The sequence below is a fragment of the Panthera uncia genome, chromosome D2 (assembly GCF_023721935.1).
Source record: "Panthera uncia isolate 11264 chromosome D2, Puncia_PCG_1.0, whole genome shotgun sequence".
NCBI classification, from domain to species: domain Eukaryota; kingdom Metazoa; phylum Chordata; class Mammalia; order Carnivora; family Felidae; genus Panthera; species Panthera uncia.
In genome coordinates this window covers 67,225,754-67,251,942 of record NC_064818.1, presented here as the reverse complement: position 1 = coordinate 67,251,942, position 26,189 = coordinate 67,225,754, and the positions used below count along the sequence as shown (strand labels likewise).

General features: G+C 43.9%; 1 protein-coding gene across 3 annotated transcripts in view; it reads right to left on the bottom strand.

The window, feature by feature from the left end:
* ACSL5 (acyl-CoA synthetase long chain family member 5) overlaps nucleotides 1-26,189 on the bottom strand; it is a 44,728-nt gene that overhangs the window by 14,735 nt on the left and 3,804 nt on the right. For all 3 annotated transcript variants that reach the window (XM_049645760.1, XM_049645759.1, XM_049645758.1), the window contains exons 2-6: nucleotides 10,606-10,790; nucleotides 6,911-7,016; nucleotides 2,107-2,171; nucleotides 1,886-1,987; nucleotides 157-256 (exon numbers count right to left, since the gene is read on the bottom strand). In XM_049645760.1, coding sequence (XP_049501717.1) covers nucleotides 157-256; nucleotides 1,886-1,987; nucleotides 2,107-2,171; nucleotides 6,911-7,016; nucleotides 10,606-10,761 — 529 coding nt within the window. In that variant the 5' untranslated portion in view covers nucleotides 10,762-10,790. The remainder of the gene's footprint in view (nucleotides 1-156; nucleotides 257-1,885; nucleotides 1,988-2,106; nucleotides 2,172-6,910; nucleotides 7,017-10,605; nucleotides 10,791-26,189) is intronic.

Sequence of the window (26,189 nt, the reverse complement as noted above, 5' to 3'; positions counted from 1 at the left end):
TAACTTCCTTGTAAATTATAGCCTCGGTACTACGGGACAGGAAAGACTTGAGCAAATTCTGGCCATAGCATTCCAAGTCTGTTAACCAAAGCAGATATTGAGGAATCACTCAGCATGAACACAGAATCAAGTTATAATTTAATAGCAAAGCTTTACCCTTGTTGACAATGTATATGATGGCGTCTGCTCCCAAGGTATCATACAGGGGGACGGCTACCATGGAGTATGTGTAACAAGCCAACTCAGAGATGATCCACTGTATGGAGAAAAGCTCCAGTAAGAACTAGAGAACGCTTTGAAAGGCAAGAGTATTACTTCAGTCATTCAGCCCACAAATGCTTGTTTGAGGCCTTCGTGTTGAAAGAAATCACGTGGGGCCCTAGAGGCTTCCATTGCTAATGCTGTAGAGTACAGCTAAATAAAGGAGATAAGCTAGGCGCGGAGACGACTATTACACAAAGGACCAAAATCCAAAGGTAGAAGTGCAGTAAGTTCTATCCATAAGAGGTACAGAAAGCATTCGTTTTAAGGAATTTAAAGGAAGGAGAGATCACTTTTGGGGTGGCGTAAAGGCCATCTGGGACTACTTTGGGGAGAGTGATGGAAATGGGGCAGGGCTTTGAAGGACTGGTAAGATTTGACTATGGAGGTGGAGGCAGAGCAGGCATTCAGGGAAGAAGGAAGAGGATGAACAAAGATAGGATAGCACAACATCACTGTATATACATCAAGAAGCGTGAAGGTTAATACAAAATGAATTGGAAAGGTGGGTCAGCATCTGCGAGTGGTGGGCCTTAAATGTCAGTCTAGGTGTTACGGACTGAGTTGTGTCCACTCCCCAACCCCCCTGAAAATCATGTTGAAACCCTAACACCCAATGTGACTGCTTTGGGAGATAGGGCCTTTCAAGAGGTAATAAATAAGGTCCTAAGGGTGGAACTCTGATCCGATATGACTGGTGTCCTTATAAGAAGAAGAAGAGGCACCAAGGGTAACAGAAGAGGCCACGTGAGGACTCATTTTGAAGGCAGCCATCTGCAAGCCAAGAAGAGAAGCCTCAGTAGAAACCAAACATGCTGACACCTTGGTCTTGGACTTTCAGCCTCCAGAACCATGAGAAAATAAAGTTCTATTGTTAAGCCACCCAGTCTATGATATTTTGTTGTGGTTGCACAAGCGGACTAATATCCCAGGTTTGGCATTAAGTTCCTAAATTAGAGTCAAGGATATGCCTTCCTATCGAGGCTGGGTGTAACAAAGTGGAGTGTGTAGATTCACCCAAAAGTGCAGCCAGTGCCTTCTCAGCTTTTAGGTTAAGCAACTGGCTCTAGTAAGCATAGGACTTCCAACTATTCTGAAGCATACAAAGGCTTTCTCTGAAGATACTGGCCTAATGACTTAACTAAAGCTTGAGTCCAATCATCTTAATGTCTACGTCTTCTTTCAACTCACTATATAAAGATGGTTATAGCCACTCTCAGTAGCAATGGGTACCTTGTTTGATAAGTTCAAGTACAACATGAATGTTCCAATTCTAATACAAACACCTCCCCTCCTTTCTACAATGTCCACAAGCTCTTATTTGCCAGCTCCCCACAGCGTCCTTACTTTCTCCTCATTTGGCAGAGACTGACTTAAAGTGAATCATAATGGGCTAGGAAATAAGAGAAATCCAGTTACCAACTTAGATCATTAGACATTCAACCAGGGATTAAGGAGGCTCTGAGCTGTAACTCTTTACACTGGAACAATATTTAAAGAGTAGGAGGTCTTTAAATAGTTTTGGTAAGTCATCAGCAAGTATAAAAGTATTGGTTTCAGGGTGGGGTTTAAGTCTTTAGACCTAGCCCTGACTCATTTCTGGAGTTAACTTCAACACGGTTACCTCTGGCCTATTCTGAGCAAAGATGCCAATGAATTGGTCTGTTGATGGCCCATATCCTTTATGCAAGAGACAGGAGCCCAGGTATTCTGCTCGATCAGACACCTACAAGATGGGGGTGGGGGTGGGGGCAAAAAAAAAAAAAAAAAAAAAAGCAGTCAAGAGACCAAAGTAGCTCAGAATACCACAGTAAGAATCTATCCAATACCATGGGCATGACTTACCTGCTTGTAAGACAGCCATCTGTAGGGCTGGTTTGGTTTTCTATATCCCAAGCAAGGCCCATTATCTAAAAACATAACATTAAAAGAAAATCAGCTCCATCTGCAAATCCTTTGGACCAGAGAAGATAGCAGGAGATTAGGAAGAGACAAGACACAAAGGAGGAGAAATCCAGTAAGAATGTGAGCTACTCTTACGAAGGAAATTCAAAGGCAGTAAGTACTCAGTTCTCAAAGGCAGAAAGAGTTTTTACAAACTACATTAGAAATATTTAGGAAGTGCATTTGGAACTACATTTGAAACATTTAGGAAATGTTTTCAAACATTCAGGGTGTTTTGGTGTTGGAATATGTGACCCTTATTGGAACAGACATTTGAAGAAAACCGGCAGGATGGACAACCCATATGATGTGAATAAGTAAAATCCCACAAGAAACACAAAGAACCTATATTGGATAATCTTGGATTGAGCTTCCTTATAATAAGAGAAATGTATGCTCATAAAAAATATGTAAAAAATCAAAATATGAGCTGTCAATGATTCCATCACCTAAACACCATTATCATTATCAAATATCAAATTATCAAACACAAATATCATTAACACTGATCTTTATTTTCATAGTTCCTTTGTATAATTTTACAGGGTTATGTTCATTCCACATATACACTTTGGATCCTGCTTCCTTCTCCCATCTGATTTAAAAATTCCCATGTTGTCATGTCTTCTCTATAGAGATTTCAGTGGCCTTTTATGACCATCCGATGAAGGGTTCTACTGCAGTTGAATTTATCTCAGTATGAGTATTTAGGTTGTTTCCAAATTTGACACCTTAAATAATGCTATAATAAATACTCTCAAATCCTAATTTCAAGTTTAGGACATTTTCTTGGAGTCTCTGAAATGAAATAACTTGGCTGGGGAGGGCTCGGGGGTTGTGGCGGTCAGTGGAGCTCTGCTGCACGAAGCAGTTGTGACAATTGGCTTTTCTCCCACCAGTGACATTTCAAGTAGTAGACACTAAATAGTATCTTTTTATCATACTTCTGGCTTGATAGGCTTAAAAAGTACTTCCGTCTAAGTTTCTTTAATAGCTATTCAGGTGGGACCTTTCCCCTCATTTCATTTACTCTCTTGAATCACCTGTTGATGTACTTAGCCTGTTTATAGAATGTCTTCTGAGATACTGAGACTCATAAGGAACCACAGTGACATATGTGCACTTGTGCACACACAGTTGCACACCTGTACACACGCACACATACATTCGCCTTTTATATTTTTTTTTTATTTTTTTTAATATTTATTTATTTTTGAGACAGAGAGAGACAGAGCATGAACAGGGGAGGGTCAGAGAGAGAGGGAGACAAAGAATCTGAAACAGGCTCCAGGCTCTGAGCGGTCAGCACAGAGCCCGACGCGGGGCTCGAACTCACACACCGCGAGATTGTGAACTGAGCCGAAGTCGGACGCTTAACTGACTGAGCCACCCAGGCGCCCCATCACCTTCGATATTTTTACAATTGTGGCGTACATTTGGCAAGAGAAGAATGAAGCTTCCTAATTGCTGAAGGTTGGAGCTCCACTTGCTAGAAACAAACAGCGCTTTTGAAAGTCACGGAAGTGGTGTTGTCCAGCTAGGGAGCAACGCTAACTAAGGGAGAAGCCCCTCATCCAAGCCAGAAATAGACAGAGTTATAAATAGAAAAGTGGAAGTGAAGGAAATTTTACCCAGAGGATCTAGCCAAATTGCTGGAGGAATTCGGATCTTGCCAAAAGGAAGCATTCTGAGACAGAGTTACTAAGAATTCAGAGGTAAATAAGTGAACTTCCAGCCTAAGTGACAGAAGGAAAGGGAAAGAAAGCCAGGAAGAGAAAAACACTCTGATTAAAGACATATTTAAAAAATGAATGAGGAGACTGTCCACGGGAAACATTGCTACTTTTTCCTTCTGCTGAAACAGCTGCACGAATGTGCAAGAAGTCAAGCCTGACACTAACTTTCCCGGAAGCCGGGCACGTGCTGGTCTGCAAGCTGCTCCCAGCCACTTCTCCATCCCGGAGAACGCACCTCCCGTGGCCTACTGCTGGGATCCCTTGTATTAAAATCTTCACTAGTGATAGCTAGCACCGATGGCATGTGACTCCGGGCACATGGGTAACTATTGTTACCCCTAAGGCACAAGGCATCATGAAAGACTGGGGCAGTTTCTTCAAGCCCACTCAGTAAGAGAATGGTGATAAATGTGGAAATGCCATTCTGCATCCCATCACTTCCCTAATGATGAACATTCTAGCAGAGGCCCACGGCCCAGGAACAAGTCAAATAATTGGCCCAAAGGGGCACCAACTGAAGCCTCATTAAACTCGGTGCCCTAATCGGCTTCAGCCTGATTAGCCGAAGTCCTGACCAGGCAACAGCCTCGCCTTTGATTAGCTTCGTCCCTCTATTCTAAGGTGCGGCCATCTACAAAGAGCCCACCGGTGAACAATTTCTTGGCCATATTGCTGCCCTCAGCTAAGTAGAGTGGAAACTCTGGCTCCCAGAGCCCCTGGGAAGCTTTGTCAAAGATTCAGATTCTTGGGTTTCACTGTGTGGAATTCTGATCTGCTGCAATAGGGCAGAACTAGAGGAGAGTGTAAACACTCTCCATAGATGATTCGCAACAGAGACCATCTATTGGGTAGGCGTTAAAAGCATATGTTAGGGCTGATGTTTTCATCTCCACTTGGGACCAGATGTGTCATTTTCTGTTTCATGTGCCTGCTTCCACGAGAAACCTTTTTAACTTTATCTGCTTAGTTTTAATTTCATATCAAAAAACATCTTCCTTTTTTTGAAAACTATGTAATGTTTCTTAATTTTGTTTTTGGGATAGACAGAGTGCGAGTGGGGGAGGGGCAGAGAGAGAGGGAGACACAGAATCCGAAGCAGGCTCCAGACTCCGAGCTGTCAGCACAGAACCCGATGTGGGGCTCGAACTCGCAAACTGTGAGATCATGACCTGGGCCGAAGTTGGACGCTTAGCCGACTGAGCCACCCAGGCGCCCCTTGAAAAACCTCTTCTCAATGAAGTATCATACATGCCACTTATCATGTGCTAAATGGCTTGTTTCCAGTTACAATAACAACACAGTAAAGAAAACTCACTGAAGCAAATTTTGAAAAAGGGAAAGTTCTAGGGGCGCCTGGGTGGCTCCGTCAGTTGAGCGTCCAACTCTCGCTTTTGGTTCAGGTCATGTTCGTGAGATGAAGCCCCGCTATCAGCACAGAGCCTCCTTGGGAATCTCTCTCTTTCTCTCTCTGCCCCTCCCCCCACCAAAAATAAATAAAGAAACTTAAAAAAAAAAGAAAAAGAAAATTCCAAAGGAAAATCTTTTATGTTAGCCATATTGTATCTAAAGTTGCCAAAAAGTAAAGAAACTGATGGTTGGTTGGGGGTTTCTTTGTCATTTGCACGGAAGTCTAAATTAAGTGCTGACCTAGAGCCAGAAATAACCAAGTACAGTCCCCTTTGGAGACTTCAGAGAGAAGTTTGCTTTATAATAAGCCTTTCTTTGTCTGAAGGAGCAACTACTTTTATAAAACACTTAAGAGCTGACTGAAAATAGAACAATCTAGTCAAACGGTCAGATTTCAGAATCAGCTGCAACATTTTTCTCGTTCCATCACCTTTGGAATGTCCCCGAACCTCTGACTTGCTGTTTCCTCGTTTTTAAGAGTAGAGGCAATAATAACTACTCCTGAAGGTTTAGGGGAGGTTAACGGGCTAGATGCGTGTAGTGCCTGCACGGTTTGCACCTGGCAGGAGTTGGCTGTTACATATTGCCACAGGTAAAAGGCAGAAGGGAAGAAGGGATAGGAAGTCACAGAGGCAAGGGCGCCTGGGTGGCTCAGTCAGTTAGGCATCCAACTTTGACTCAGGTCATGATCTTGTGGTTCATGAGTTCGAGCCTTGTTTCAGGCTCTGCGCTGACCGTGCAGAACCTGCTTGGGATTCTCTCTCTCTCTCTCTCTCTCTCTCTGTCTGTCTTCCCCTCCCCCACTTCTGTTCTCTCTTACTCCCTCAAAATAAATAAATAAAATTAAAAAAAAAAAAGATGTCATACAGGCAAACCCATGTCTGGATAAAATGTCACCAAAGACTAAAGATGTAGGGAGAGCTATAAGCTGGTTGATTTTGGAAGGAAACTAGTGTGCCTCGCCTTGTGTTCAGTAATACAGATATAGGTAGTGAGCCTTGGTAGGTACCAAATGAACCTGCCAAAGTGCATGTGGTGGTGTTTCTAAGGAGGTCCAAAAGATAATTGCCTTCTGCGATACTATGAAGAGTAGTGGCATGGACCAGGATCGGGGTCAAGGACAAGGTAGATTGGGAGCCCTGGATGCCAATTCCGGCTCATATGCTGCATCTGTAAATTCAGGGAATTGAATTTACGAAATTCCCATTTCTGAACAAATATAATGGACCCGTGAGCTAATCAAAATACTTTCCTCCACATTATTGTCAACTCTTTCCCAACTTGCTGGGGAGGTCCTCTTTGTGTTAAGTAAGGAACAGATTCAGAGGCAAAGTGATTTTGCACAAGGTCACACAGCAGAAAGGGAAGAACTGGTTTTAAACTCAAGTCTGTCTGACACTGGTTCTCGCCCCCCCCGTTCTGATGCTATGTCCCCTGCATTTTGTATGCCAGCATTCTACTCAGACTACCGTTGGGTTTAAGAAGGGAGACAGGGGAGAAGAGGTATACCACAAGACCACACGTTGGTCTTCTTGCAGTCAAGGTTAGACTTCCAGGCCTACCAGACACAGCAAGTCCTCTTTGGAAAGTTTCATACAGCGTCCTGGCATCTGAGAAGTAGTAATGCAAGTCATTGTCCTTCTGGCCAGCACCCTTCCGTGCTCCTCCCTAAAACACAAGACCAAGTTTAGGCCAAGCCTGAGTGTCTCCTACCCTTTCCAAACCACTATGGATTGAATTCTTCAATTCAACCATATATTATATATTCAACCATATATACTGAACATTGAGGTCCCAGGAATGGTCCCTTTATTATTGAATGATGTTTTAAGTCTCAAAATAGTAGTATCTCCACATTATAGAAACCCAGTGAATGTCACAGTTACATTTTTGGCACTCTCCTTCAACCCGTCTAGACACACACACACACACACACACACACATACACACACACACACAGAGGAGACATAATACTATAATTTTATATTTAAAAAAAAATCACACCAAGTTTAAACATCTGTCAAATGCATACTATGTTCCAGCACTGTGCAAATACTACAGATGCAAAGTGAGTTAAGACAAAGTCACTATCCATCAGCATCTCATAAATGAGAGTCTACGGAGTGGAGGTGAAAAGGGAAAACATGCGACTATAATACTGTGATGTGCACACTGTAATACCAATGTACATTCTGGGAGATGAATAATGCTACCCACTCTGGGTTAAGTAGAAAGGTTGCAAAGAAATAATACTTAATAGAGACTTTGAAGATAAGTAAGCACTTACCAAAAAGTTTTTTTAATGTAATTTTATTCTTAGGGATTAGGTGTTTCTTAAAATTTTTTGTAATGTCTATTTATTTTTGAGAGAGAGACAGAGTGTGAGCAGGGGAGGGGCAGAGAGAGAGGGAGACACAGAATCCGAAGCAGGCTCCAGGCTCCGAGCTGTCAGCACAGAGCCCGATGCAGGGCTCAGATTCACAAGCCATGAGATCATGATCTGAGCTGAAGTTGGAGGCCCAGCAAACTGAGCCACCCAGATGCCCCTACCAAAAAGTTATAGTTTGGTAACTTTGGTAGAGGGGAGGAAAAGGAGAACAATTCAGAGTGAAGAAACGGTCTGGATAAAGACGCAGAGGTGAGAAGACACATTGCCAAGCCTGGTGGATAGCTAGAGAGAAAGGTGTTAAAGAGGGATGGTATTGGGGCGCCTGGGTGGCTCGGTCAATTAAGCGTCCGACTTCGGCTCAGGTCACGATCTCGCGGTCCGTGAGTTCGAGCCCCGCGTCGGGCTCTGTGCCGACAGCTCAGAGCCTGGAGCCTGTTTCAGATTCTGTGTCTCCCTCTCTCTGTGACCCTCCCCCGTTCATGCTCTGTCTCTCTCTCTCTCAAAAATAAATAAACGTTAAAAGAGGGATGGTATTGTGGCTGGGGATATGCCTAAAAATGTAAGTTACTGCCGAGAAAAGGGCCAAAAAAGTACAGGGGATAACACATGAGGTTATAACAAGAGATCTAACTTAGTCTAGAGCATCAGGGAAGATTTCCAGGAGATGGCACATAAAGTCAAGACGTCAACAACAAAGTTCCCTGTCTAGCAAAGGAAGATAGGATCTTAACTCTTTGTTTATAAGGAAGAAGGAAAGATGATTCAGACTCAACTTTTGGTAACTGGATGAGAAGAGATGCACTTAACTGAGAGCAGAAGGAGAAACAGGAAAATGTGTGTGTGTGTGCATAAGGGAGAAGATATGAAATATAGAGATTTGCTGAATTTGAGTGTCACTGAGATGGACTGGAACTGGGGAGATTTCAGAACTAGAAAGTCAGATTCAGGTGTCATAACCTTTTAGGTACAGGGGCGCTTGGGTGGCTCAGTCGGTTAAGCGTCTGACTTCGGCTCAGGTCACCATCTCACAGTCCGTGAGTTCAAGCCCCGCATCGGGCTCTGTGCTGACAGCTCGGAGCCTGGAGCCTGCTTCAGATTCTGTGTCTCCCTCTCTTTCTCTGCCCCTCCCTGCTCATGCTCTGTCTCTGTCTCAAAAATAAATAAAAACATTTTTAAAAAATTTAAAAAAGTAACCTTTTAGGTACTCAAGTCGTGAACGAGGGATTTCCTCAGCTGGGGATTGGCAGACTATAATCTGGGGCCATATCTGGCTTGTCATCTGGTTTTACAAAAAAGGCTTATTGGAACACAGCATGCTCATTCATTTACATGCTGTCTGGTGATTTCATGTTACAGCAGCAGAGCTGAGTAGTTGTAACAGAGCCCGTGTGGCCTGCAGAGCCTAAACTACTCACCGTCCGTCCTTATAGAGCGTGTTCACCAACCCTTGTGTTAGAGAAATCAAGAGATGGTGAGATGGAAACTCTAGACGAGGGGGAGGAAAGAAGCTAAGTGACAAAGACTGTCTTGCAATTAGGAAGAGATCTCACTGAAGGATATTATGAAAGACAAAAAGAGAAGTTTTAAGAAAGATGAATTCTCAAGTCAAGTGAGAGGAAGGCTGAAGGAGAAATCATTGAATGTTGAAGTTAGGTTATGCGTGAGCCAGAGGAGTTTGGGGGAGATGGTAGTAACAGGTGAGATCTCAGCGGGTCAATGGTCAGAAAAGGACATCGACAGGCTATTCTTAAAGAACTCTGGTGGAAAACGGGAGGATTGAAAGGAGGTGGTGATCTGAAGCTGCGGGATGAGCAGCATAGGAAGATGTCAACGAAGAATGTGCAGACATCCCAGGATAAAAGCGGGGTGGTGGAGAGTGGAGGCAGCTTGGAGGAGATTCTCGAGCAGAGGAAAGAAGTTTCTGAAACGATCAGAAGAGGTTAGCCTTATAAAGGAACAAAAATGCTTTCTTCTCTGAAAAGGAATGAATGTGAAAAATGAGGAAGAGAACATTCTGGGAGCTCTGCCTTTGCTCAGAGAGGTAGGAAGCTGTGTGACTTGCTGAAAGTTGGGGAATTGAGGCGAAAAGCCCTCTTCAGCTTCTGCCAGTTTTAAGAATGAATATGGACCCAAAGCCAGAATTTAACTTCAGGAAATAACCTCTTTACCATTCTCAGGTATTGGGTATCTCAATGACGGCTTTCTTCTGCCACCAACACCGGCTCTATCGCCTAGATAACAGGTCAGCAAAATTTTCCCGTAGAGGGCTACATAGTAAAAACTTGGGGCTTCGTGGTGCACATCTCTTTTTATTTGGTTAACATCTCTTAAAAGATGTAAAAACCATTCTTAGCTGGCTAGTTGCTCACATAAAGGTGGATTCTGCCCACGGGCTGTAGTTGACCAACCCTGATCCAGATTATTAGCATCCTAAAACCTAGCTGTGGTTTTATGGCTGTTACAAAAGAAAGTACGCCAGTAATAGAAGTTGAAATTTGTAGATTTTCTGGCAATGGTTAACCTAAAAGGCTTCCTTTCCAACGCTATACCTGATTCTCCTCCTGAGTTATGTCAAGGACTTGGATTACATTTTGCGCTTGATCAAACTAGAAAGAGGAGGGGCGCCCGGGTGGCTTGGTCAGTTAAGCGTCCGACTTCGGCTCAGGTCATGATCTCACGGTCCATGAGTTCGAGCCCCGCATCGGGCTCTGTGCTGACAGCTCAGAGCCTGGAGCCTGTTTCAGATTCTGTGTCTCCCTCTCTCTCTGCTCCTCCCCTGTTCATGCTCTGTCTCTCTCTGTCTCAAAAATAAATAAACGTTAAAAAAAAATTAAAAAAAAAAAAAAAGAAAGAGGATTGGTCAGTTACCTCGATTCCCACCGACTGGTTGTTCAAATCCACAGGAGGGAGGACTGGCTGCGGTCTGTTGATCAGCCACAGGAAGATGGCAGTTCCTAAGGTCAGGATGCAGATGAGTGCAGGAGTTGGAAGTGGAGAAAACAAGAAGTTAAAGATAAAAAGCATCTTTGTGAATAGCAGCAGGAAATTCAGGCCTTAAAAAAAAAAAGAAAAGAAAGAAGAAAGAAAAAGTTAGAGGAAATGGCCATATATATATATTTTTTACTCGATAGTTGCGTTTACAAAAGGACGCACACACATACACGCGTGCACTTGCGCACTTCTAACCCTCCAACAAACCAGGGTTGGACTTCTCTCGGGACAGAATTTCTCTTACCGTTTACTTCAGCAAAGTTGAAAATAATACAGTACATTCTCTACCCGCCCCCCACCCCGCCTGGCCACAACTTGACTATCCTCCCACAAGGCAGAAAGGATTAAAGGAAACAGGTTAATCATTTCCTAGACAATTTTGCAAAATGATTGCCTTTTTGTTTTTTGGCCCAACAGGGCCTAGAAGAGCCTTTCTGGATCCAAACTAAGCTGGTTGTCAGAGGAGGGCACCCTGGAGAGCTTCTCCTGCCCAGTCAGACCAAGGGTCAGGAAGGACTCTTCTGGCTGGATTTTTCTAGTACAAAACAAACAGAACAGGGAACCTCTGTAGAGGTGACAGAGCAGATTTTAAAAATCAAGCTTTCTGCATGAATGACATTTCCTGCTGACCAGCTACACCTTGCTCATTGCTTTCTTTCTTGAAGCATCGGGAGAGTCTCAGGGATCAACAGCATCTCAGCTTGCTGTGTCCAATGTCCTTTCCTCCAGGGAGCCTTGGAGAAACCATTTTTACTGGAGGCAATGTCAGCCAGGTACATGGAAAGGGTGCTGGAAAATGCACCTGATGCATGGTAGCAAGTGAGCACTGAAGATTGAGGCCAGGAGGAGATCTCAGGGAACTGAAAGCAGCAAAACTTTTTCCCCAACCCAGCTTTTCTTGTAGCTTCTAGCGATGTCTGGCTTCAAACTGCTCTAGTAGAAGGAGCTAGTGTTTGGGCAAGTCCTAGGAATTTACTCTGGCTAAGGCCATCTCTCCCATCTCTTGCCTCACAGCTTTCAGACTGGATGGTTTGCGAAAATCGTGGAATTTAATCCAACCAATGTCATGACATAGCATTTTACAGATAAGCAAATCGGAGCTCCCAAGGGTAAAGTGACTTGTCCAAGTTCACTCAGCATTTCCTGCTGCCGCTTCCCCATAAAAATCTGCAAAACCCCTCTTTCATCCCGAGTCTAGCTTTGGAGTTCAAAGAGACTGAATCTGGCTGGAACCGTAGAGGTGACGGCAAAGGAACATCTGAGTGTTCTCAAGAACACAAATTCTGAATTGCCTTTACTGTCACCTCTAAGATTCAACGGATAAAGAAGATGTGGTTTATATATACAATGGAATACTACTTGGCAATGAGAAATAATGAAATCATGCCATTGCAGCAACGTGGATGGAACTAGAAGGTATCATGCTGAGTGAAATAAGTCCGTCAGAGAAGGACAGATATCATATGTTTTCACTCATATGTGGATCTTGAGAAACTTAACAGAAGACCACGGGGGAAGGGAAAGGGAAAAAATAGTTACAAACAGAGAGGGAGGCAAACCATGAAAGACTCTTAAATACAGAGAACAAACTGAGGATTGACGGTGGGGGGGGCGGGGGGGGGGGAAGAGAGGGGAAAGTGGGTGATGGGCATTGAGGAGGGTACTTGTTGGGATGAGCACTGGGTGTTGTATGTAAGCCAATTTGACAATAAATTCTATTAAAAAAAAAGTTTACTGCAGTGCCTTATGGAATAGTATCTCAGAGATGAGACCAAACATTCCCACTTTAAAATTGAGAGAACAAAGCAAGCCTGAGAGAAGAAGTTTTATCAGATAAAGATCATAGTTGCCCTGAGAACTCTGAGAACTTTGGGGCTGCTGCCATTAGCTGGAATCTGGAACTTTCTCCCTCCACCCCAGCAAAGGCTAACCGAGCTCAGGAATTGTGTGTGGGAGCAGGCATGGTCACAAGAATGCTTCAGCCATTTTAGCATTTTTCTGCTCCCTGATTGGCTATTACTTGAATTTGGAGCAGTCCCTTTTCCATTTTATGGAGGAAAACTGACCTTCCAGAGACTGGGATGACTGTCCCCAACTCCTTGGTGTCTTCCACATTGTGTTTAGGGGAAGAAAAAGACGACAAAACAAAAACAAAGGCAAGGCCCCACAGGTGCTAGGTCACATAAGGACTGGGGGTGTTACCTAATGTGACCGCCTGCCAGGATTGTGAGAGCTGGGATTTTTAGAATCCAGCCTGTCCTGGACTTGTGAAGTGGCATGAGCCAGCCACCCCAGGCGGGGAGGCGGGCCGCCCCAGGGAAAATTATGAAATTGACAAAGCAGGTAGCAGAGCTGAAGCGAGGAGAGACCTGCTCTGTGCTCACCCATCCTGCCACCGCCAGCCCGGTTCCTGAGCTTGGGGACACTGCCACAAGCCTAGTATCTTCTGATCTGGGATTCTCTCCTCTGTCCTAATCTCACCTTCAAATTAAGAGATTCTTACCTTCACTCTCCTTCTCACCTATGAGAACAGCCTGTCACACTGAGGACTTTTGCTCCCTTCTTGCAGACGGCAGATTTACATTTTAACAAGTGATTTTGCAAACTTTGTCTTCAAAAGAAGGGCTAGAGGTGAAATTTCTGTGGCAGGTGGCAGCCAGGGATGCGGGGAGGAGAGTGGTCGAAGAGTTGTGCAGATAGCACAGAGAGAGGCAAGGAGAGAGACAGAACCCGTGACCAGAGCAAAGTCAGCACCTGCTGTCGACCCGGGCTGGTTGTTACCACACGGTAATGTGAACCCACGATCACGAGATCATCAGATTTTGTGCTCCCTAGAAAACCTAACACACTGGATTTTTACGAATCCTCAGTTTTAACTACAGGCCCAAGCAGTAAGAGTCTGGTATGGGATGAACAAAAAGACATCTGGATTAATCTGGACCATGGTCTGTCAATTCTTAAGCCTTCCTTTCAGACATACTGAAGTTACACAGCCCATGGATGTGATGAGACTGGCCACTTGGATACAAACAAGGGAGATACTTATGAAAGCCAAGCCCACAGCTTCAGGAGAATGAAGTACCTTGCTTGCATTGGCAAGGGATTTTATTTGGAGAAGTCACTGAGAGATATATCTGTTTGTCAAGTGAAATAGCTTACTCACTTTGTTTGCTATTGTAAATCAGGTATTGAACTCAAATAGGACATGTGCAGAATATCAGACAGCTCCTCTCTGCCTCTCCACATTGTTAAAAGTTTATTTATTTTGAGAGCGGTGGGGGGGGGGGGGAGGGAGGAGCAGAAAGAGAGGGAGGCAGAGAATCCCAAGCAGGCTTCATGCTGTCAGCCCCTCACAAACTGAACTGTGAGATCATGACCTGAGCTGAAACCAAGAGTCAGACGCTTAACCGACTAAACCACCCAGGCGCCCAGCCGTTTTAAAATGTACAATTCAGCAGCATTTAGTACATTCATGATGTTGTACAACCATCATGTCTAGTTAGGTCCAAAACATTTTCATCACGCAAAAAAAAAAAACCCCAAGTGCCCCTTAAGCAGTTAGTCCCCCTCTGCCCTTCCTCCTCAGCCCCTGGCAACCACTGATGTACTTTGTTTCTATGGACTTACAAATTCTTAATATTTCATATAAATGAATCGTGTATATGGGACTCTCTGTGTCTGACATTTCTCACTCAGCATATTTACAAGGTTTATCCACGTTATAGCATATATCAATACTTCATTTCTTATGGCTGAATAACATTCCATTGTGTAGACAGACATTTTATGGATTCATTCATCAGCTGGTAGATTTCGGGGTTGTTCCTACATCTTGGCAATGGTGACCAGTGCTATGAACATTTGTATGCAGATTTTACTATTTTCAGTTCTTTATGGTAAATACCTAGAAATGGAATTACTGGGTCACATGGTAATTGTATATTTAAACTTTTTGAAGAACCACCAAAATGTCTTCCACAATGGCTGTGCCATTTTACAGTCCAAACAGCAATAGACGGTTCTGATTTCTTTATATCCTCACCAACACTTACTATTTTCTGGGGGGTTTTGATAATAGCCATCCCACTAGGTATGAAATGCCATTTCCCTAATGACTAATGATGTTGAACATCTTTTCATATGCTTGTTGACTATTTGTATTTCTTCTGTGAAGAAAGATCTATTACAGTCCTTTGCTCATTTTTAAATTGGGTGGTTTGTCTTTTTGTTGTTGAGTTGTAAGAGTGCTTTACATATTCTGGATACTAGACCCTTATCAGATATATGATTTGCCAATATTTTCTCCCATTCTTTCTTTTTTTTTTTTTTTTTTTAAGTAGGCTCTAAGCCCAGTGTGGGCCTTAACTCGTGACCCTGAGATCGAGTCAGATGCTCTATCAACTGAGCGACCCAGGTTCCCCTGCTCCCATTCAGTAGTCTGGATAGCCTTCTTAAGACATACACATATTTTTAACCTTATGATGCTAGTGCTAGAGAGGATTTGCAACTATATCACATAACTCTCTCATTGTTCAGTTGGGAGAAGCTGAGAGCCCAAGAGATGGTAAAACCTTTGGGCTACACCACTACTGAACTGGGAAGCTCTGGTTACCATCCCAACCTTTAGAATCCATTACAATTTCCAGATATGTTCAAGTAAATGAGGAGAAAAGCTACTGTCTCTTTTGTCACGTGTCCTTTGTCATTCAAATTACAATTCTGGTTCAGTCATTCAGTGGAACCCTCCACAAGGAGTTGATGTGGCGGCATTTCCTTCTCTCTTTATATCACTATTTGGGAAGGAATGGAGGAGGGGAAAGTGTGAAGGTGGCAAAGAGGAAAGAGAGCTGTGTTACACCGTACATAGGAGTGCCTGTTCCAGGTCATCTACAGATTGTTGAGCAAGCCATACTACACATTAAAATGGTTAGGATGGCCCCAGGTGGAAAGCTTCCTTCACTTTTTGACGTGGTGATAGTGACATGCTGTAGTCCCTTCCACCAGGATGTCCATTTGTCCCCAGTCCTCCCCTTGGCTCCCTCCAGGGTCTTCCCTCCTCTGTGGTATGAAGTCACTCGTCTCCTGGCTCCTGACACATTTAGTTCCCAAGCTAGCTGAAGGATACCTTCCACCTTTATACCTGCTTGCAAGCTCCCAGGACCAGCCCCCGTGTCTAGGTTATGACTACCCCATATTCAGCTCTGAGTTTTGCTCCTTTGAGGATTTGGGCCACCATTTCTTCATGAAGTCTCATTTTCTGTGAATGAAGTCCCCAAATGGACCCTTCTACTATTCTAGTTTTTGGTCAACTATGTTTATTGCCATGAAGCTTTCAGGTTATCTTTGACCTACAAATATTGTTTTGTAGTCCCTTTTCTTTGAAACATCTTATTTTTCCTACATGAATTCAGGTTTCCATCCATATGTCAATTCCCTTCAAGCCTCTGTATTTGCTCTTCCCTTTGCCTGAAACACTATTCCCCGGATCTGAAACAGTGTGTAATACTTATAGGCTGGGCCTCAACTCAAATGTCACCTCCTCAGAGACTTACTCTCTCTGATCACCCTACTTAATATTGCCTTTTCCACTCCAGTCACTACCACAGAACCTTGCTTTCTCTTCTCCATGATACTGTTCACTATCTGAAATAGTCCTAGTCCCTTATCATCCATTGTCCCTACTGAACTGATGTTCTAACTAGAACAGAGATTTTTGTTTTGTGCACTATTGTATCTCCAATGCCTCCACCATTTCTGGCACATAGTTAGCTTTTGATGAGTGGTTCTTGAATAAATGGCCAGTTTTCTGGTTTAGAACTGTCTGCTTTAAATCCTCTGTTAGACCACGTTTCCCTTCCTAAAACTCAAACTCCCAAATCTTAGATCATCAAAAGTCACTCTGGCCAATATTGAGATAGGTACTCCCATATCAGTATTTGGCACAGTATTGGGTTAGGAATGGTAGGAAGTGAAAAGGAGGCATTTCTAACACATACCCAGGACTACTCAGGATGAGTATATACCTCTGAGCTTGAAAGACTCTACAAGATGAATCTTATCAAATGATGTCATCTACAGTAAGTGAGCAGGAAATCCAGCCTAGAAAAAATAATTGTGTCAAAGAACAATAAGGCAAATTATCTTTGCTTTTAGGCCTGAAGAACTAACTATTTTCTGTGTGGTAATGAGATATAAATTGCAATCATAAGCTTTTGGGGGAAAAAAAATCTACCTTCTAGAATAGTATACTAATTTGGATTTAATTGGTTTCTCTGTTCCCCTACATGTATGGACTCATTTTGTGGTGATAGACAGCTCATTAAAAGGGAGACCAGAGTCCCCAGGTTCTTATTCCCAATTAGTTAACACATTCTTCTGTACTGAATCACTTAGTTTCTTCTAGGGACTAGGTCACAAGACTTTAAGACTCATAATGACTCCAGAGGGGCCTGTGTGTTATTTAGGAGGCTGTATATGAAAGTTATGCTTTCTTAGTTGGGCTTTAAATCACCTGCCCAGGCTCCATTGTTAGTTTCCCTAAATCCCTGCCTCCCCCTCCAATGTAGGAAGCTTCCACTTCAGTTCTTAACCACATAGTTAATATTTCTAGACAAATTCCAAAGTAATAGCAAAGGTCAATAGAACATTACAAACATACAAATAGCTTCATGAAAATAACTTTTCCTTAACATGCAGTGAACATGAAGCAGATGTGCATTCTATTTCAAGACCCTTCACCAGTATCTTCAGAGGTCTGGAGCTAACGGTTTTCCACCTTTTCTTACACCAGTTTACTCTTCTGCATCAAATATAGTTTTCTGCTTTTGAAAAATAAAAGATATGATCCTGTTTCTTAAAACTTAAAACAGTCAGAAAACCCTGATATTGGAAAAGCATTGACTTCAAAAGAGGGTCAATCTCAGCTACTCATGCTATTTAAAATGATGTAAAGGTCAGAAGGGCCAACATTTGGTTATATCTGAGATAAAATTTGTTGTCATATTTCCCAATTAAAAAAAAAAAAAAACAGCTGAGAGGGGAGTCCTAAAAACTCTCTAAGGAAATAAGAGGCAATTAGAAGCCATGAAATAATTCAATAACGTGGCTAGTTACCACATTGGTAGCTAGAAACTCAATAGCTTTACTTTATTTCATGCAAATAGCTGATTCAAAAGTAATGGGGGAAAAGTCATTCACAATAGCATATATAAGAGTAAATGTGTAGGGGCGCCTGGGTGGCTCAGTCGGTTAAGCGTCCGACTTTGGCTGAGGTCATGATCTTGTGGTCCACGGGTTTAAGCCCTGCGTTGGGCTCCTTGCTAACAGCTCGGGCCCTGGAGCCTGCTTCAGATTCTATGTCTCCCTCTCTCTCTCTGCCCCTTCTCCACTCACCATCTCTCTCTTTCTCTCTCTTAAAAATAAACATTTTTTTAAAAAGAATAAATGTGTAAAGTCTCTATTTAAAAAGTTTAGATCTGAGGGCCATAAGAAAGGCTTGAAAACTGGAAACGCATCCTTGAGATAGTCAAGAGGACCCCATATCCCTAAATGTATCTATACATTTAATGTAACTTTAATAAGAACCAACAGAATTACTTGGGAAATGAAAAGTTGATTCTAAAGTTCACCCAGAGGGGTGCCTGTGTGGCTCAGTCTGTTAAGCCTCCCACTTTGGCTCAGGTCATGATCTCATGGTTCATGAGTTTGAGTCCCATAGCAGGCTATGTGCTGACAGTTCAGAGCCTGGAGCCTGCTTTGGATTCTGTGACTCCCTCTCTCTCTGCTCCTCCCCAACTCATACTCTGTCTCTCGCTCTCAAAAATAAACATTTAAAAAATTTTAAAAAATACAGTCCACCCAGAAAAATAAAGCTTATTAATAAAAGTCAGAAATTTTTTTTAGAGTTTATTGATTTAATTTGAGAACAGACAAGCATTAGCAGAGGTAGGGCAGAGAGAGGGAGACGGAGATCCCAAGCAGGCTCCACACTGTCAGCACGGAGCTTGATGCCTGGCTCAAACCCACCAACTGTGGGATCATGACCTGACCCAAAAGCAAGAGTCAGAGGCTCAACCGACTGAATCACCCAGGTGCCCCAAGAATCAGAAAAGTTTTGAAAACCAACAGGAATTGGGGCTAGGGGGGACCAGAGAGTTCAACATTACCACATTTGCTTCTGATAGAGCTAGAGAAGTTTTCTATTGATCATGAATACACAAAACTCTGAACAAAATGATCCTGAAACTCCCAGGGGATATATTCACATATACTAAATTGCATTTCAAATAAAGATAGATTTTTTTTTCACTTAAAAGTATCAAGACAACTGGTTAGCCATTCAGAGAAAAGACATCAAGCTGATCACTGTCTTACCCCCCAACAAAAATTAGCTCAAGATGGATCAAAGACTTAAATATGAAACAATGACAACCGTAAGAGTATTTGGGGATAAAAAGTATAAGAGAATGTTTTCTTTTTATAATTCTGGTAGGAGGAAGACTTGAGATAGACACAAAGCCTAGAAGCCATAAATGAAAATGTTGGCAAGCTTACATAAAATTTTAAAAAATATTTGCCTTGCAGGAAAGATACCAGAGACAAAGATAAACTGGGAAAAGTATCAAATACTTTGCCTATCTAAAGAGCTCATTTCCTCAATAAGGAATGCTTAGAAGTCAACAAAAAACAAAACACAACAAACACAATAAAACACAAAGCAAAGGTCACAACCAGAATGTTCACAGCAAAACATTATTTATGAGAAAGACATTTATCTTTGCTTAGCATTTAATAAATGCAAATTTAAATGAAATGCCTTTTCCCCCACCCATAAGAGTAGCAAAGATGAAATAGTATAAAATGCACTGTTAGGGAAACGTAAATTAGGTGCGGTCTCCTTAAAGACGTGCTCATTGCCTTCTAACACAATTTAAAATGTGTGCCCTTTGAACTAATGACCCTACTAGTAACTCATCCTGTAGAAAGACATCAGTTCTATAAAATATATTACAAATGGCTGTTCAAGGTACTGGTTAGGAATGTGGTCCCCTACCCTGTGTGAACGTTTTTGTTACCTGCGTTAGATAACCTCTGTGTGGTTTCTTAAAAAAAAAAAAAAAAAAAATTTTTTTTTTTAATCTTTATTTTTGACAGAGAGACAGAGACAGAGTGCGAACTGGGGAGGGGCAGAGAGAGACAGAGAGAGAGACACAGAATCCGAAGCAGACTCCGGGCTCCGAGCTGTCCGCACAGAGGCTGACACGGGGCTCGAACTCACAAACAGCGAGATCATGACCCCAGCTGAAGTTGGATGCTCAACCGACTGAGCCACCTAGGTGCCCCTGTATGGTTTCTCATCTGTAAAATGGCAATGAAAATATCTTCTTCGTGATTAAAGGAGTTAATGTACCTGTAAAGTACTTAGAACAGTGCCTGGTGTATAGAATCAAGTATCAACTATTCTGTTCACTATTGTTACATCTACAGGAATTTTTTTTTTTTTTTATAATGCGGGAGACCAGGAAAGCCTACCTTGATAGGAGAGTAACCAAATAAATCAGAACACTGTCACACAGTGTGCTCTTGGCAGGTATTATAAAGAATAAAGCAGATCTGTATGTACTGATGTGGAAAGGGCTCTATGATACATTACTGAGTAGAAAGAAAAAAAAAACCCCACTTGGACAAATGCCTATGTGTTTGTGTTTCTGAAAGTATATTCCTCATATGAAAAGATGTATGGAAGAAGAGAAATCATGAGTGGATTTTCCCGGAAAATTTCAAGTATTCAATCATTCAGCCAAGAGATATTTAAGGGCTTGACTGTATATTGGTGTCATTCCAGGTGCTGGGGACATGGCAGTGAAACCCTGCCCTTGTGGGGTTGTATTTTCTTGGGGAGTTTGACAAGTCTGACCAATGACTAGATTATATAGTATATGGAATTAAAAAAAAAATAGAATCAGGGAAGAGGATTGTGGACAGCAGGGGTTAAGTTTTCAAGCAAGTCTCATCAAGAAGGTAACTTGAGAGTAGGCGCTGTTTAACGTGAAATACGTGTGCTTTACTGCTTTAAAAAAGACGAGCAAAAACCCAAGAACAAACAAGAGCTCCAAATGACCCCACCTCGGCCTGAGGCAGCTGATCGAGAAAGTTCCACCACCTCGGTTGTTGACAATTCATGTGCCTGTGCCTGAGAACGTGGCCTCAGCTTCATTTCTGCAAGTGCAGCCTTCCCACCACCAAAGCCACACTGAATGAACGTGGCCGTTCTGTGCGCTCGCGTTGTGTGCAATCCTCTTAGCCACAGAGTGAGCCTGTTGGGACAGCAGCGCTGGGGGTGGAAACGTTTTTCATCCATTTCTTTAGCAGATAAAGAGAGCAAAGGTGAAGTTTGAGTCACAGGGCCAAAAGGGGCCCTGAAAGGGCACCTTTCAACATTCACTGCAAGGAGCCGAGAAGAGGCTGGCGTAAGATCCTGACCTAGGAGATGGCAGTTGACTTTCCAGCCAGTCACCGTTGCCCAGGTGCTCAGGCCACCACTCGCGCTAGCCTTCTCCAGCAAGCAGTTCCAGGTCACTGGACACAGACCGCTCTCTCCATCTGGGGCCTGGTACCCAGTGTGCTCGGAGGCACACACACCAGGCGATGTCCCCAGGCAGACAGCAGAGGGCTGCCTCCTCTCCACGGGGTCAGGCAGGACAGAGCAGGGAGACTGTATTCCCAAAGGGGACCCCTATGAAGTCCCGGGGGGGGTGGTGACTGAGCGGTCATTTCCACAGCATGGAAATATTCTGTGAGTGTTTAATTAAAACAGGAAAGCGATATCAAGGTCACACGCCTTGCCCTTCCCCGCCCAAATGCTAGGCCATAGCCAACAACTCCAATTTGTAAGGCAGCTGGCAGGGAGAGGGGGAGGGTTAGGCTTGAAATGGTTTTCCTGGCCTGCGAGCAAGCACGCTATAAATAAATCAGGATGTTTTTAATGCATATCCATGGGTAATATCTTTGCTGCTGAATCACACAGGGAAAGCTCCAGGAACCAGAGCTCAGGAGGCTTGTACAAATCGGAGGCGGCTCCGTTCTATCCTGAGGTTTGGGCCTCAGGAAAGCTTCCTGTGACTCAGTGGACGCCTTGGCTGTGAGTGTTCCCAGGCAGTAGCTGTCTGAGCCTTCAGGGTCTACTACACCCTGCACAGAGCCTGAGGTCCAGCAGGAACCCTCTAGGTCCCAGCGAGCCACTTGTTCCTTTTGCTTACCAATGGCACAAGTTCAGAGGAGAGAACGAGGGAGGAACATCTGTTGAAGGAAACAGGTTGCAGCATTCAGTCCCACAAGGACCCAGTGTGCTCCTATACACACAGATGGGGCAGAGGTGGCTGAGTCCTCTTCCGAAATGCCACAGCCAGGGGCCACATGCCATGACATTGACCACACCAAGCAGCTTGACCTGAAGGGGCTCAAGGGTCACTCATTCTACAAGCGTTTGAATATTTGAGCACCTACTATGTGCCAGGCAGTGTGTTCGGCGTGCGGAAAGCACGCTGGGACTTCACGGTCAAGGAGGAGATAAAACCAATTCCCCAGGCAGTAAACAAATGCTTAATGGCGTATACACCAGTGTTGGCAGAATCTGGTGGACTGGAGAGCTCCATGTGGCAAGAGAGAGATTTACCCTCTATACTTTATTTATAAAATTACATATTTCGTTTTAAAAGGGAAAACAAAGGTCTTGGACCAACTGTGTGCCCAGCACTTTGCCATGTGCAGAGAGACACTTAGAAGACCTACCCCCTGCCAAGAGCCTACTGAACACACTTACAGAAGGATTCAGTGTGGGAGACGCAAGTGTAGACTGGACTAGGTGAAGGGCGCTGTGTGGAGACTAGACTCTCAAGGATGTGTGGTTCTTGATCTCCTAGGTTTATGGCCAATGGTGTCATTTCCAGGGTCAATCAAGGAGGATGACCCCACCAATTAGGCCAATGGCTAATAAGTCCCCAACTAGGATTCTAACCATGATTCTGTCAAACCATCTTTCTCAACTGTCATCTCTGTCTCTGTTTTTTTTTTTTTTTTCCACAGAGAAGGGAGGGGAGGGGAAGGGAACACCCAGATGTGGGGGCAGAGGTAGAGTATGACTAAAGGCGCTGATGTGGGACAAGCATGATACCTGGGGAAGGGAAATAGTGAAGGGGTGTTTCTGATGCAGGTAGAGGATCCATCTTTAGTTGAAAGGAAGGTGGGGGAGAAAAACCCTCCAAGAAGACTGAAGGTGACAGTATCTGGTGCTTGGTGGAGACACCATACAACTCAACTAGAGCCATTTCAGTTCATAAATACCAGAGAGCCCTAGGGTGCCAGGCCTTGCCCTGGTGAGTAGGATTTAACAAAAAAGCCCTCATTACATTAAATACCACAAGCCTCTTAACTCGGTCCATGAAGACAGCATAGGATAGTTGAGCCACCCATAGGCTGACAGCCAGCAGTGACAAATCCCACTGGGTCTCAGATTGACACAGTCAACCTTAATCTACCAACAAACCACAGCCCAGCAGCCCTACCCTGAGGAAAACCTTGTCTCAAAAAACACCCCTCAAGGCTTCCCAAGTGTGTTGCTCATTATGAGAACGGGGATCAGGAGACTCAACACCAGAAGTTCATGGGACTTGATAAGAGAGCCTGTAAAAAGATAGTCTGGACAAAGTGCTAGGCCCCCATCACCCATGCAGGAGAAAAACAGTGAGTTGAAACTTTGTGAAAGGGGCCTTCCTGCCAGAGCTCCTGCAGAGTCAGCCCACAAATTACCTGGTTGGCCGCCGGTCATAAGTCACCAGATTCAAAGTGCAAACAACAAGCTTTATGGCCAGCAGTCTCATTTATAGCAACAAACTTTCAAGGCCTTTGCCCTTCCAGGTGCCAGAGCAGCAGCCCTACCCCTCGCGTGGCCCTGGGGATAGCTACATAAAGTCAATGGCGACAGTTTCCCTCAACTGCATGCAAAAGGGGACAGGTAACCGTTCCTACTTAAAAGGGGTACTGTATACGGAGCCCTCTAGGCACTGCTGGTCATGAGAGGTCCTCAGGAAGCCGGGATCTCTTTCCCACTTCCGCTTCCCTCCGTTCCGGACTCCTGGCCAAGTACCAGGTGTCCTACCCAGAGGCTTCCTGAAGGAGAAGAAACCAAGACCTTCATACTGTCACTGCCCTCCACCTTGTGAGCCAAGGTCTTAGCAACTCCTTGTTTCTATTTAAACGAAGGATTTCTCGTTGCAGAGGGCATCATGCACCTCTGAATTCTGACCCAGCTATCTCCTCCGACCCTACCCCACCCCTGCATCCTCTTCCACAGCTACCCACCACTTCACACATCCTAGAGGAGACTGACCCACGGAGACCCAGAGTTTGGCTACCAGCTCCCCCAAAGAGGGTCAATACTATGGCCTGACCACAGAAGTACAGGGGCTGCTTCGCCTTCCAAACTCCAAATCTCATGTATTTATTGAGACATCATGGATTAAGAGCCTAGGAACTATCAGGCCCTGTGTCCTGGGGAAGAGTGAGCGAGAGAGCCCTTTTTCGATGCAGAGGAATGGTTGCTTAAAAGAGATGAAGACCTGGACGTATTTACAGCAGGTGTGCTGAGAACAATGACGGCTGACTCAGGGCTGCTGGGGACAGGTCCCCCTTGCAGGGTGCTGCCACGCATGAGAACCACCTCAGACTGCACCCCAGCTGAGGGTCCATGCATCTACTGGCCAAAAATAGGAAACAGACAGGAACAGAAACTTCATTCCTGGTTAGTAAACAATTGCCAAATCCTGGTTTGGTAAGTCACCTTCCCAGAAGCAAGAGGATTGTTTTTTCTTTTCCCAGGTTCAGTTCACATACCATCAACCATTTAAAGTGAGTAATTTTGGGGCAAGGGGGCGCCTGGGTGGCTCGGTCAGTTAAACGTCCGACTTCGGCTCAGGTCCTGATCTCACGGTTCGTGGGTTCGAGCCTCGAGTTGGGCTCTGTGCTGACAGCTCAGAGCCTGGAGCCTGCTTCGGATTCTGGGTCTCCCCCTCTCTCTGCCCCTCCACCTCACCCACTTGCATTCTGTCTCTCTCTCTCCAAAATAAAAATACATCAAAAAACAATTTCTTTTAAACAAAGTGAATAATTTCGTGGCATTTAGTACATTCACAGTTTTGTGGAATCAACCACTTCTATCTAGTTCCAAAATACTTTCATCACCCCTAAGGGAAACCCTGGGCCCATTAAGCAGGTACTCCCGATTCCTTTCCCGGTCCCTGGCACCACCCACCAATCTGCTTTCTTTGTCTACGGATTTGAATGGGAAGGATTTTCAAAAGAGAGATTTCTCCCAGTTTCTAGTTCTTTCATCACTAAACTAGACCAGACTCACTGGAACGGAGGCACAGTTTGCCCTTCGGTACTACACGAGCCAGGATTCAAATCCCAGTTTCTACCTTTCCTTAAGTGTGTCTAGTTTCTGTACTCGTAAACCTCAGTTTCCCCATCTGCGAAACAACCCACCTGCCTCCCAGGACCGTTTTGAAGATTAAAAGATAACCCCGCCAACACTAAGCCCAGCCCTGCCCCATAGGAAACAGTCAATGAACGGTAGCTGTAACATTGGCAGTTCTAGAAAAATGTCAACCTGAGAAGCATTAGTAAGTATGTGAAGTCAAGATCTGCCCAGGTCACCACACAGGAAAACCTTTTCACGAATGCAATTTTCTAAGAGATCTGAAGAAAGGCTAACTCTGCACCTGACTGGTTGGACCATGGTTTTTCATGTCACACAGACAGCTTCGATCTCTGATGTTGGAAAAGCTACTTATTTCCCTGAGCCAATTCTCTCAGCCGTAAGATGGTGAAACCATCCATGTCATAAGGTTGCCTTAATGAAATGTTAAGAGCAGCTATTATGAGCTGGTGCTTAACTCTAACTGGCCTCATCTTCCTCTTCTCCATTCATTCTCGGACCCCGAGCCTCTCTATAGAATCTGTGGCCCTCACTGCATGTTTAGCACGGAGGCATTCGATCATATACTAACATTATAGTAGGGGTTTTTGCCCTGAAGTGTTAGAATATAGCCTGAGAGAGAAGACTATGTTAGGTCAGGACCTAGCCAAATACCTGGCTGAAATATTCTGTTTGGCCTTAGCCATGTGTTGTTGTTTTAAATTAAGTTGGAATGTGTTTCTATCTGGGGGCACATCTACCTTGCATTTTGCTAGAGACCCCACCATCTGCATTTTCTTACCTACCATCTATTTAACTCTATGATCCGCCTGTTCTATAAATATCTGTGGCCCTTTTTCTAATTTTTTGTTCCTTTTATTGTGTCAAGCACACAAGTGACGTCTACAAGAATTTAGACCATGCCTCTTCTAAGAGGATTCTGTGTTCATCTCAAATACTCATCAATTGGAGGGGACCACTACAGAGT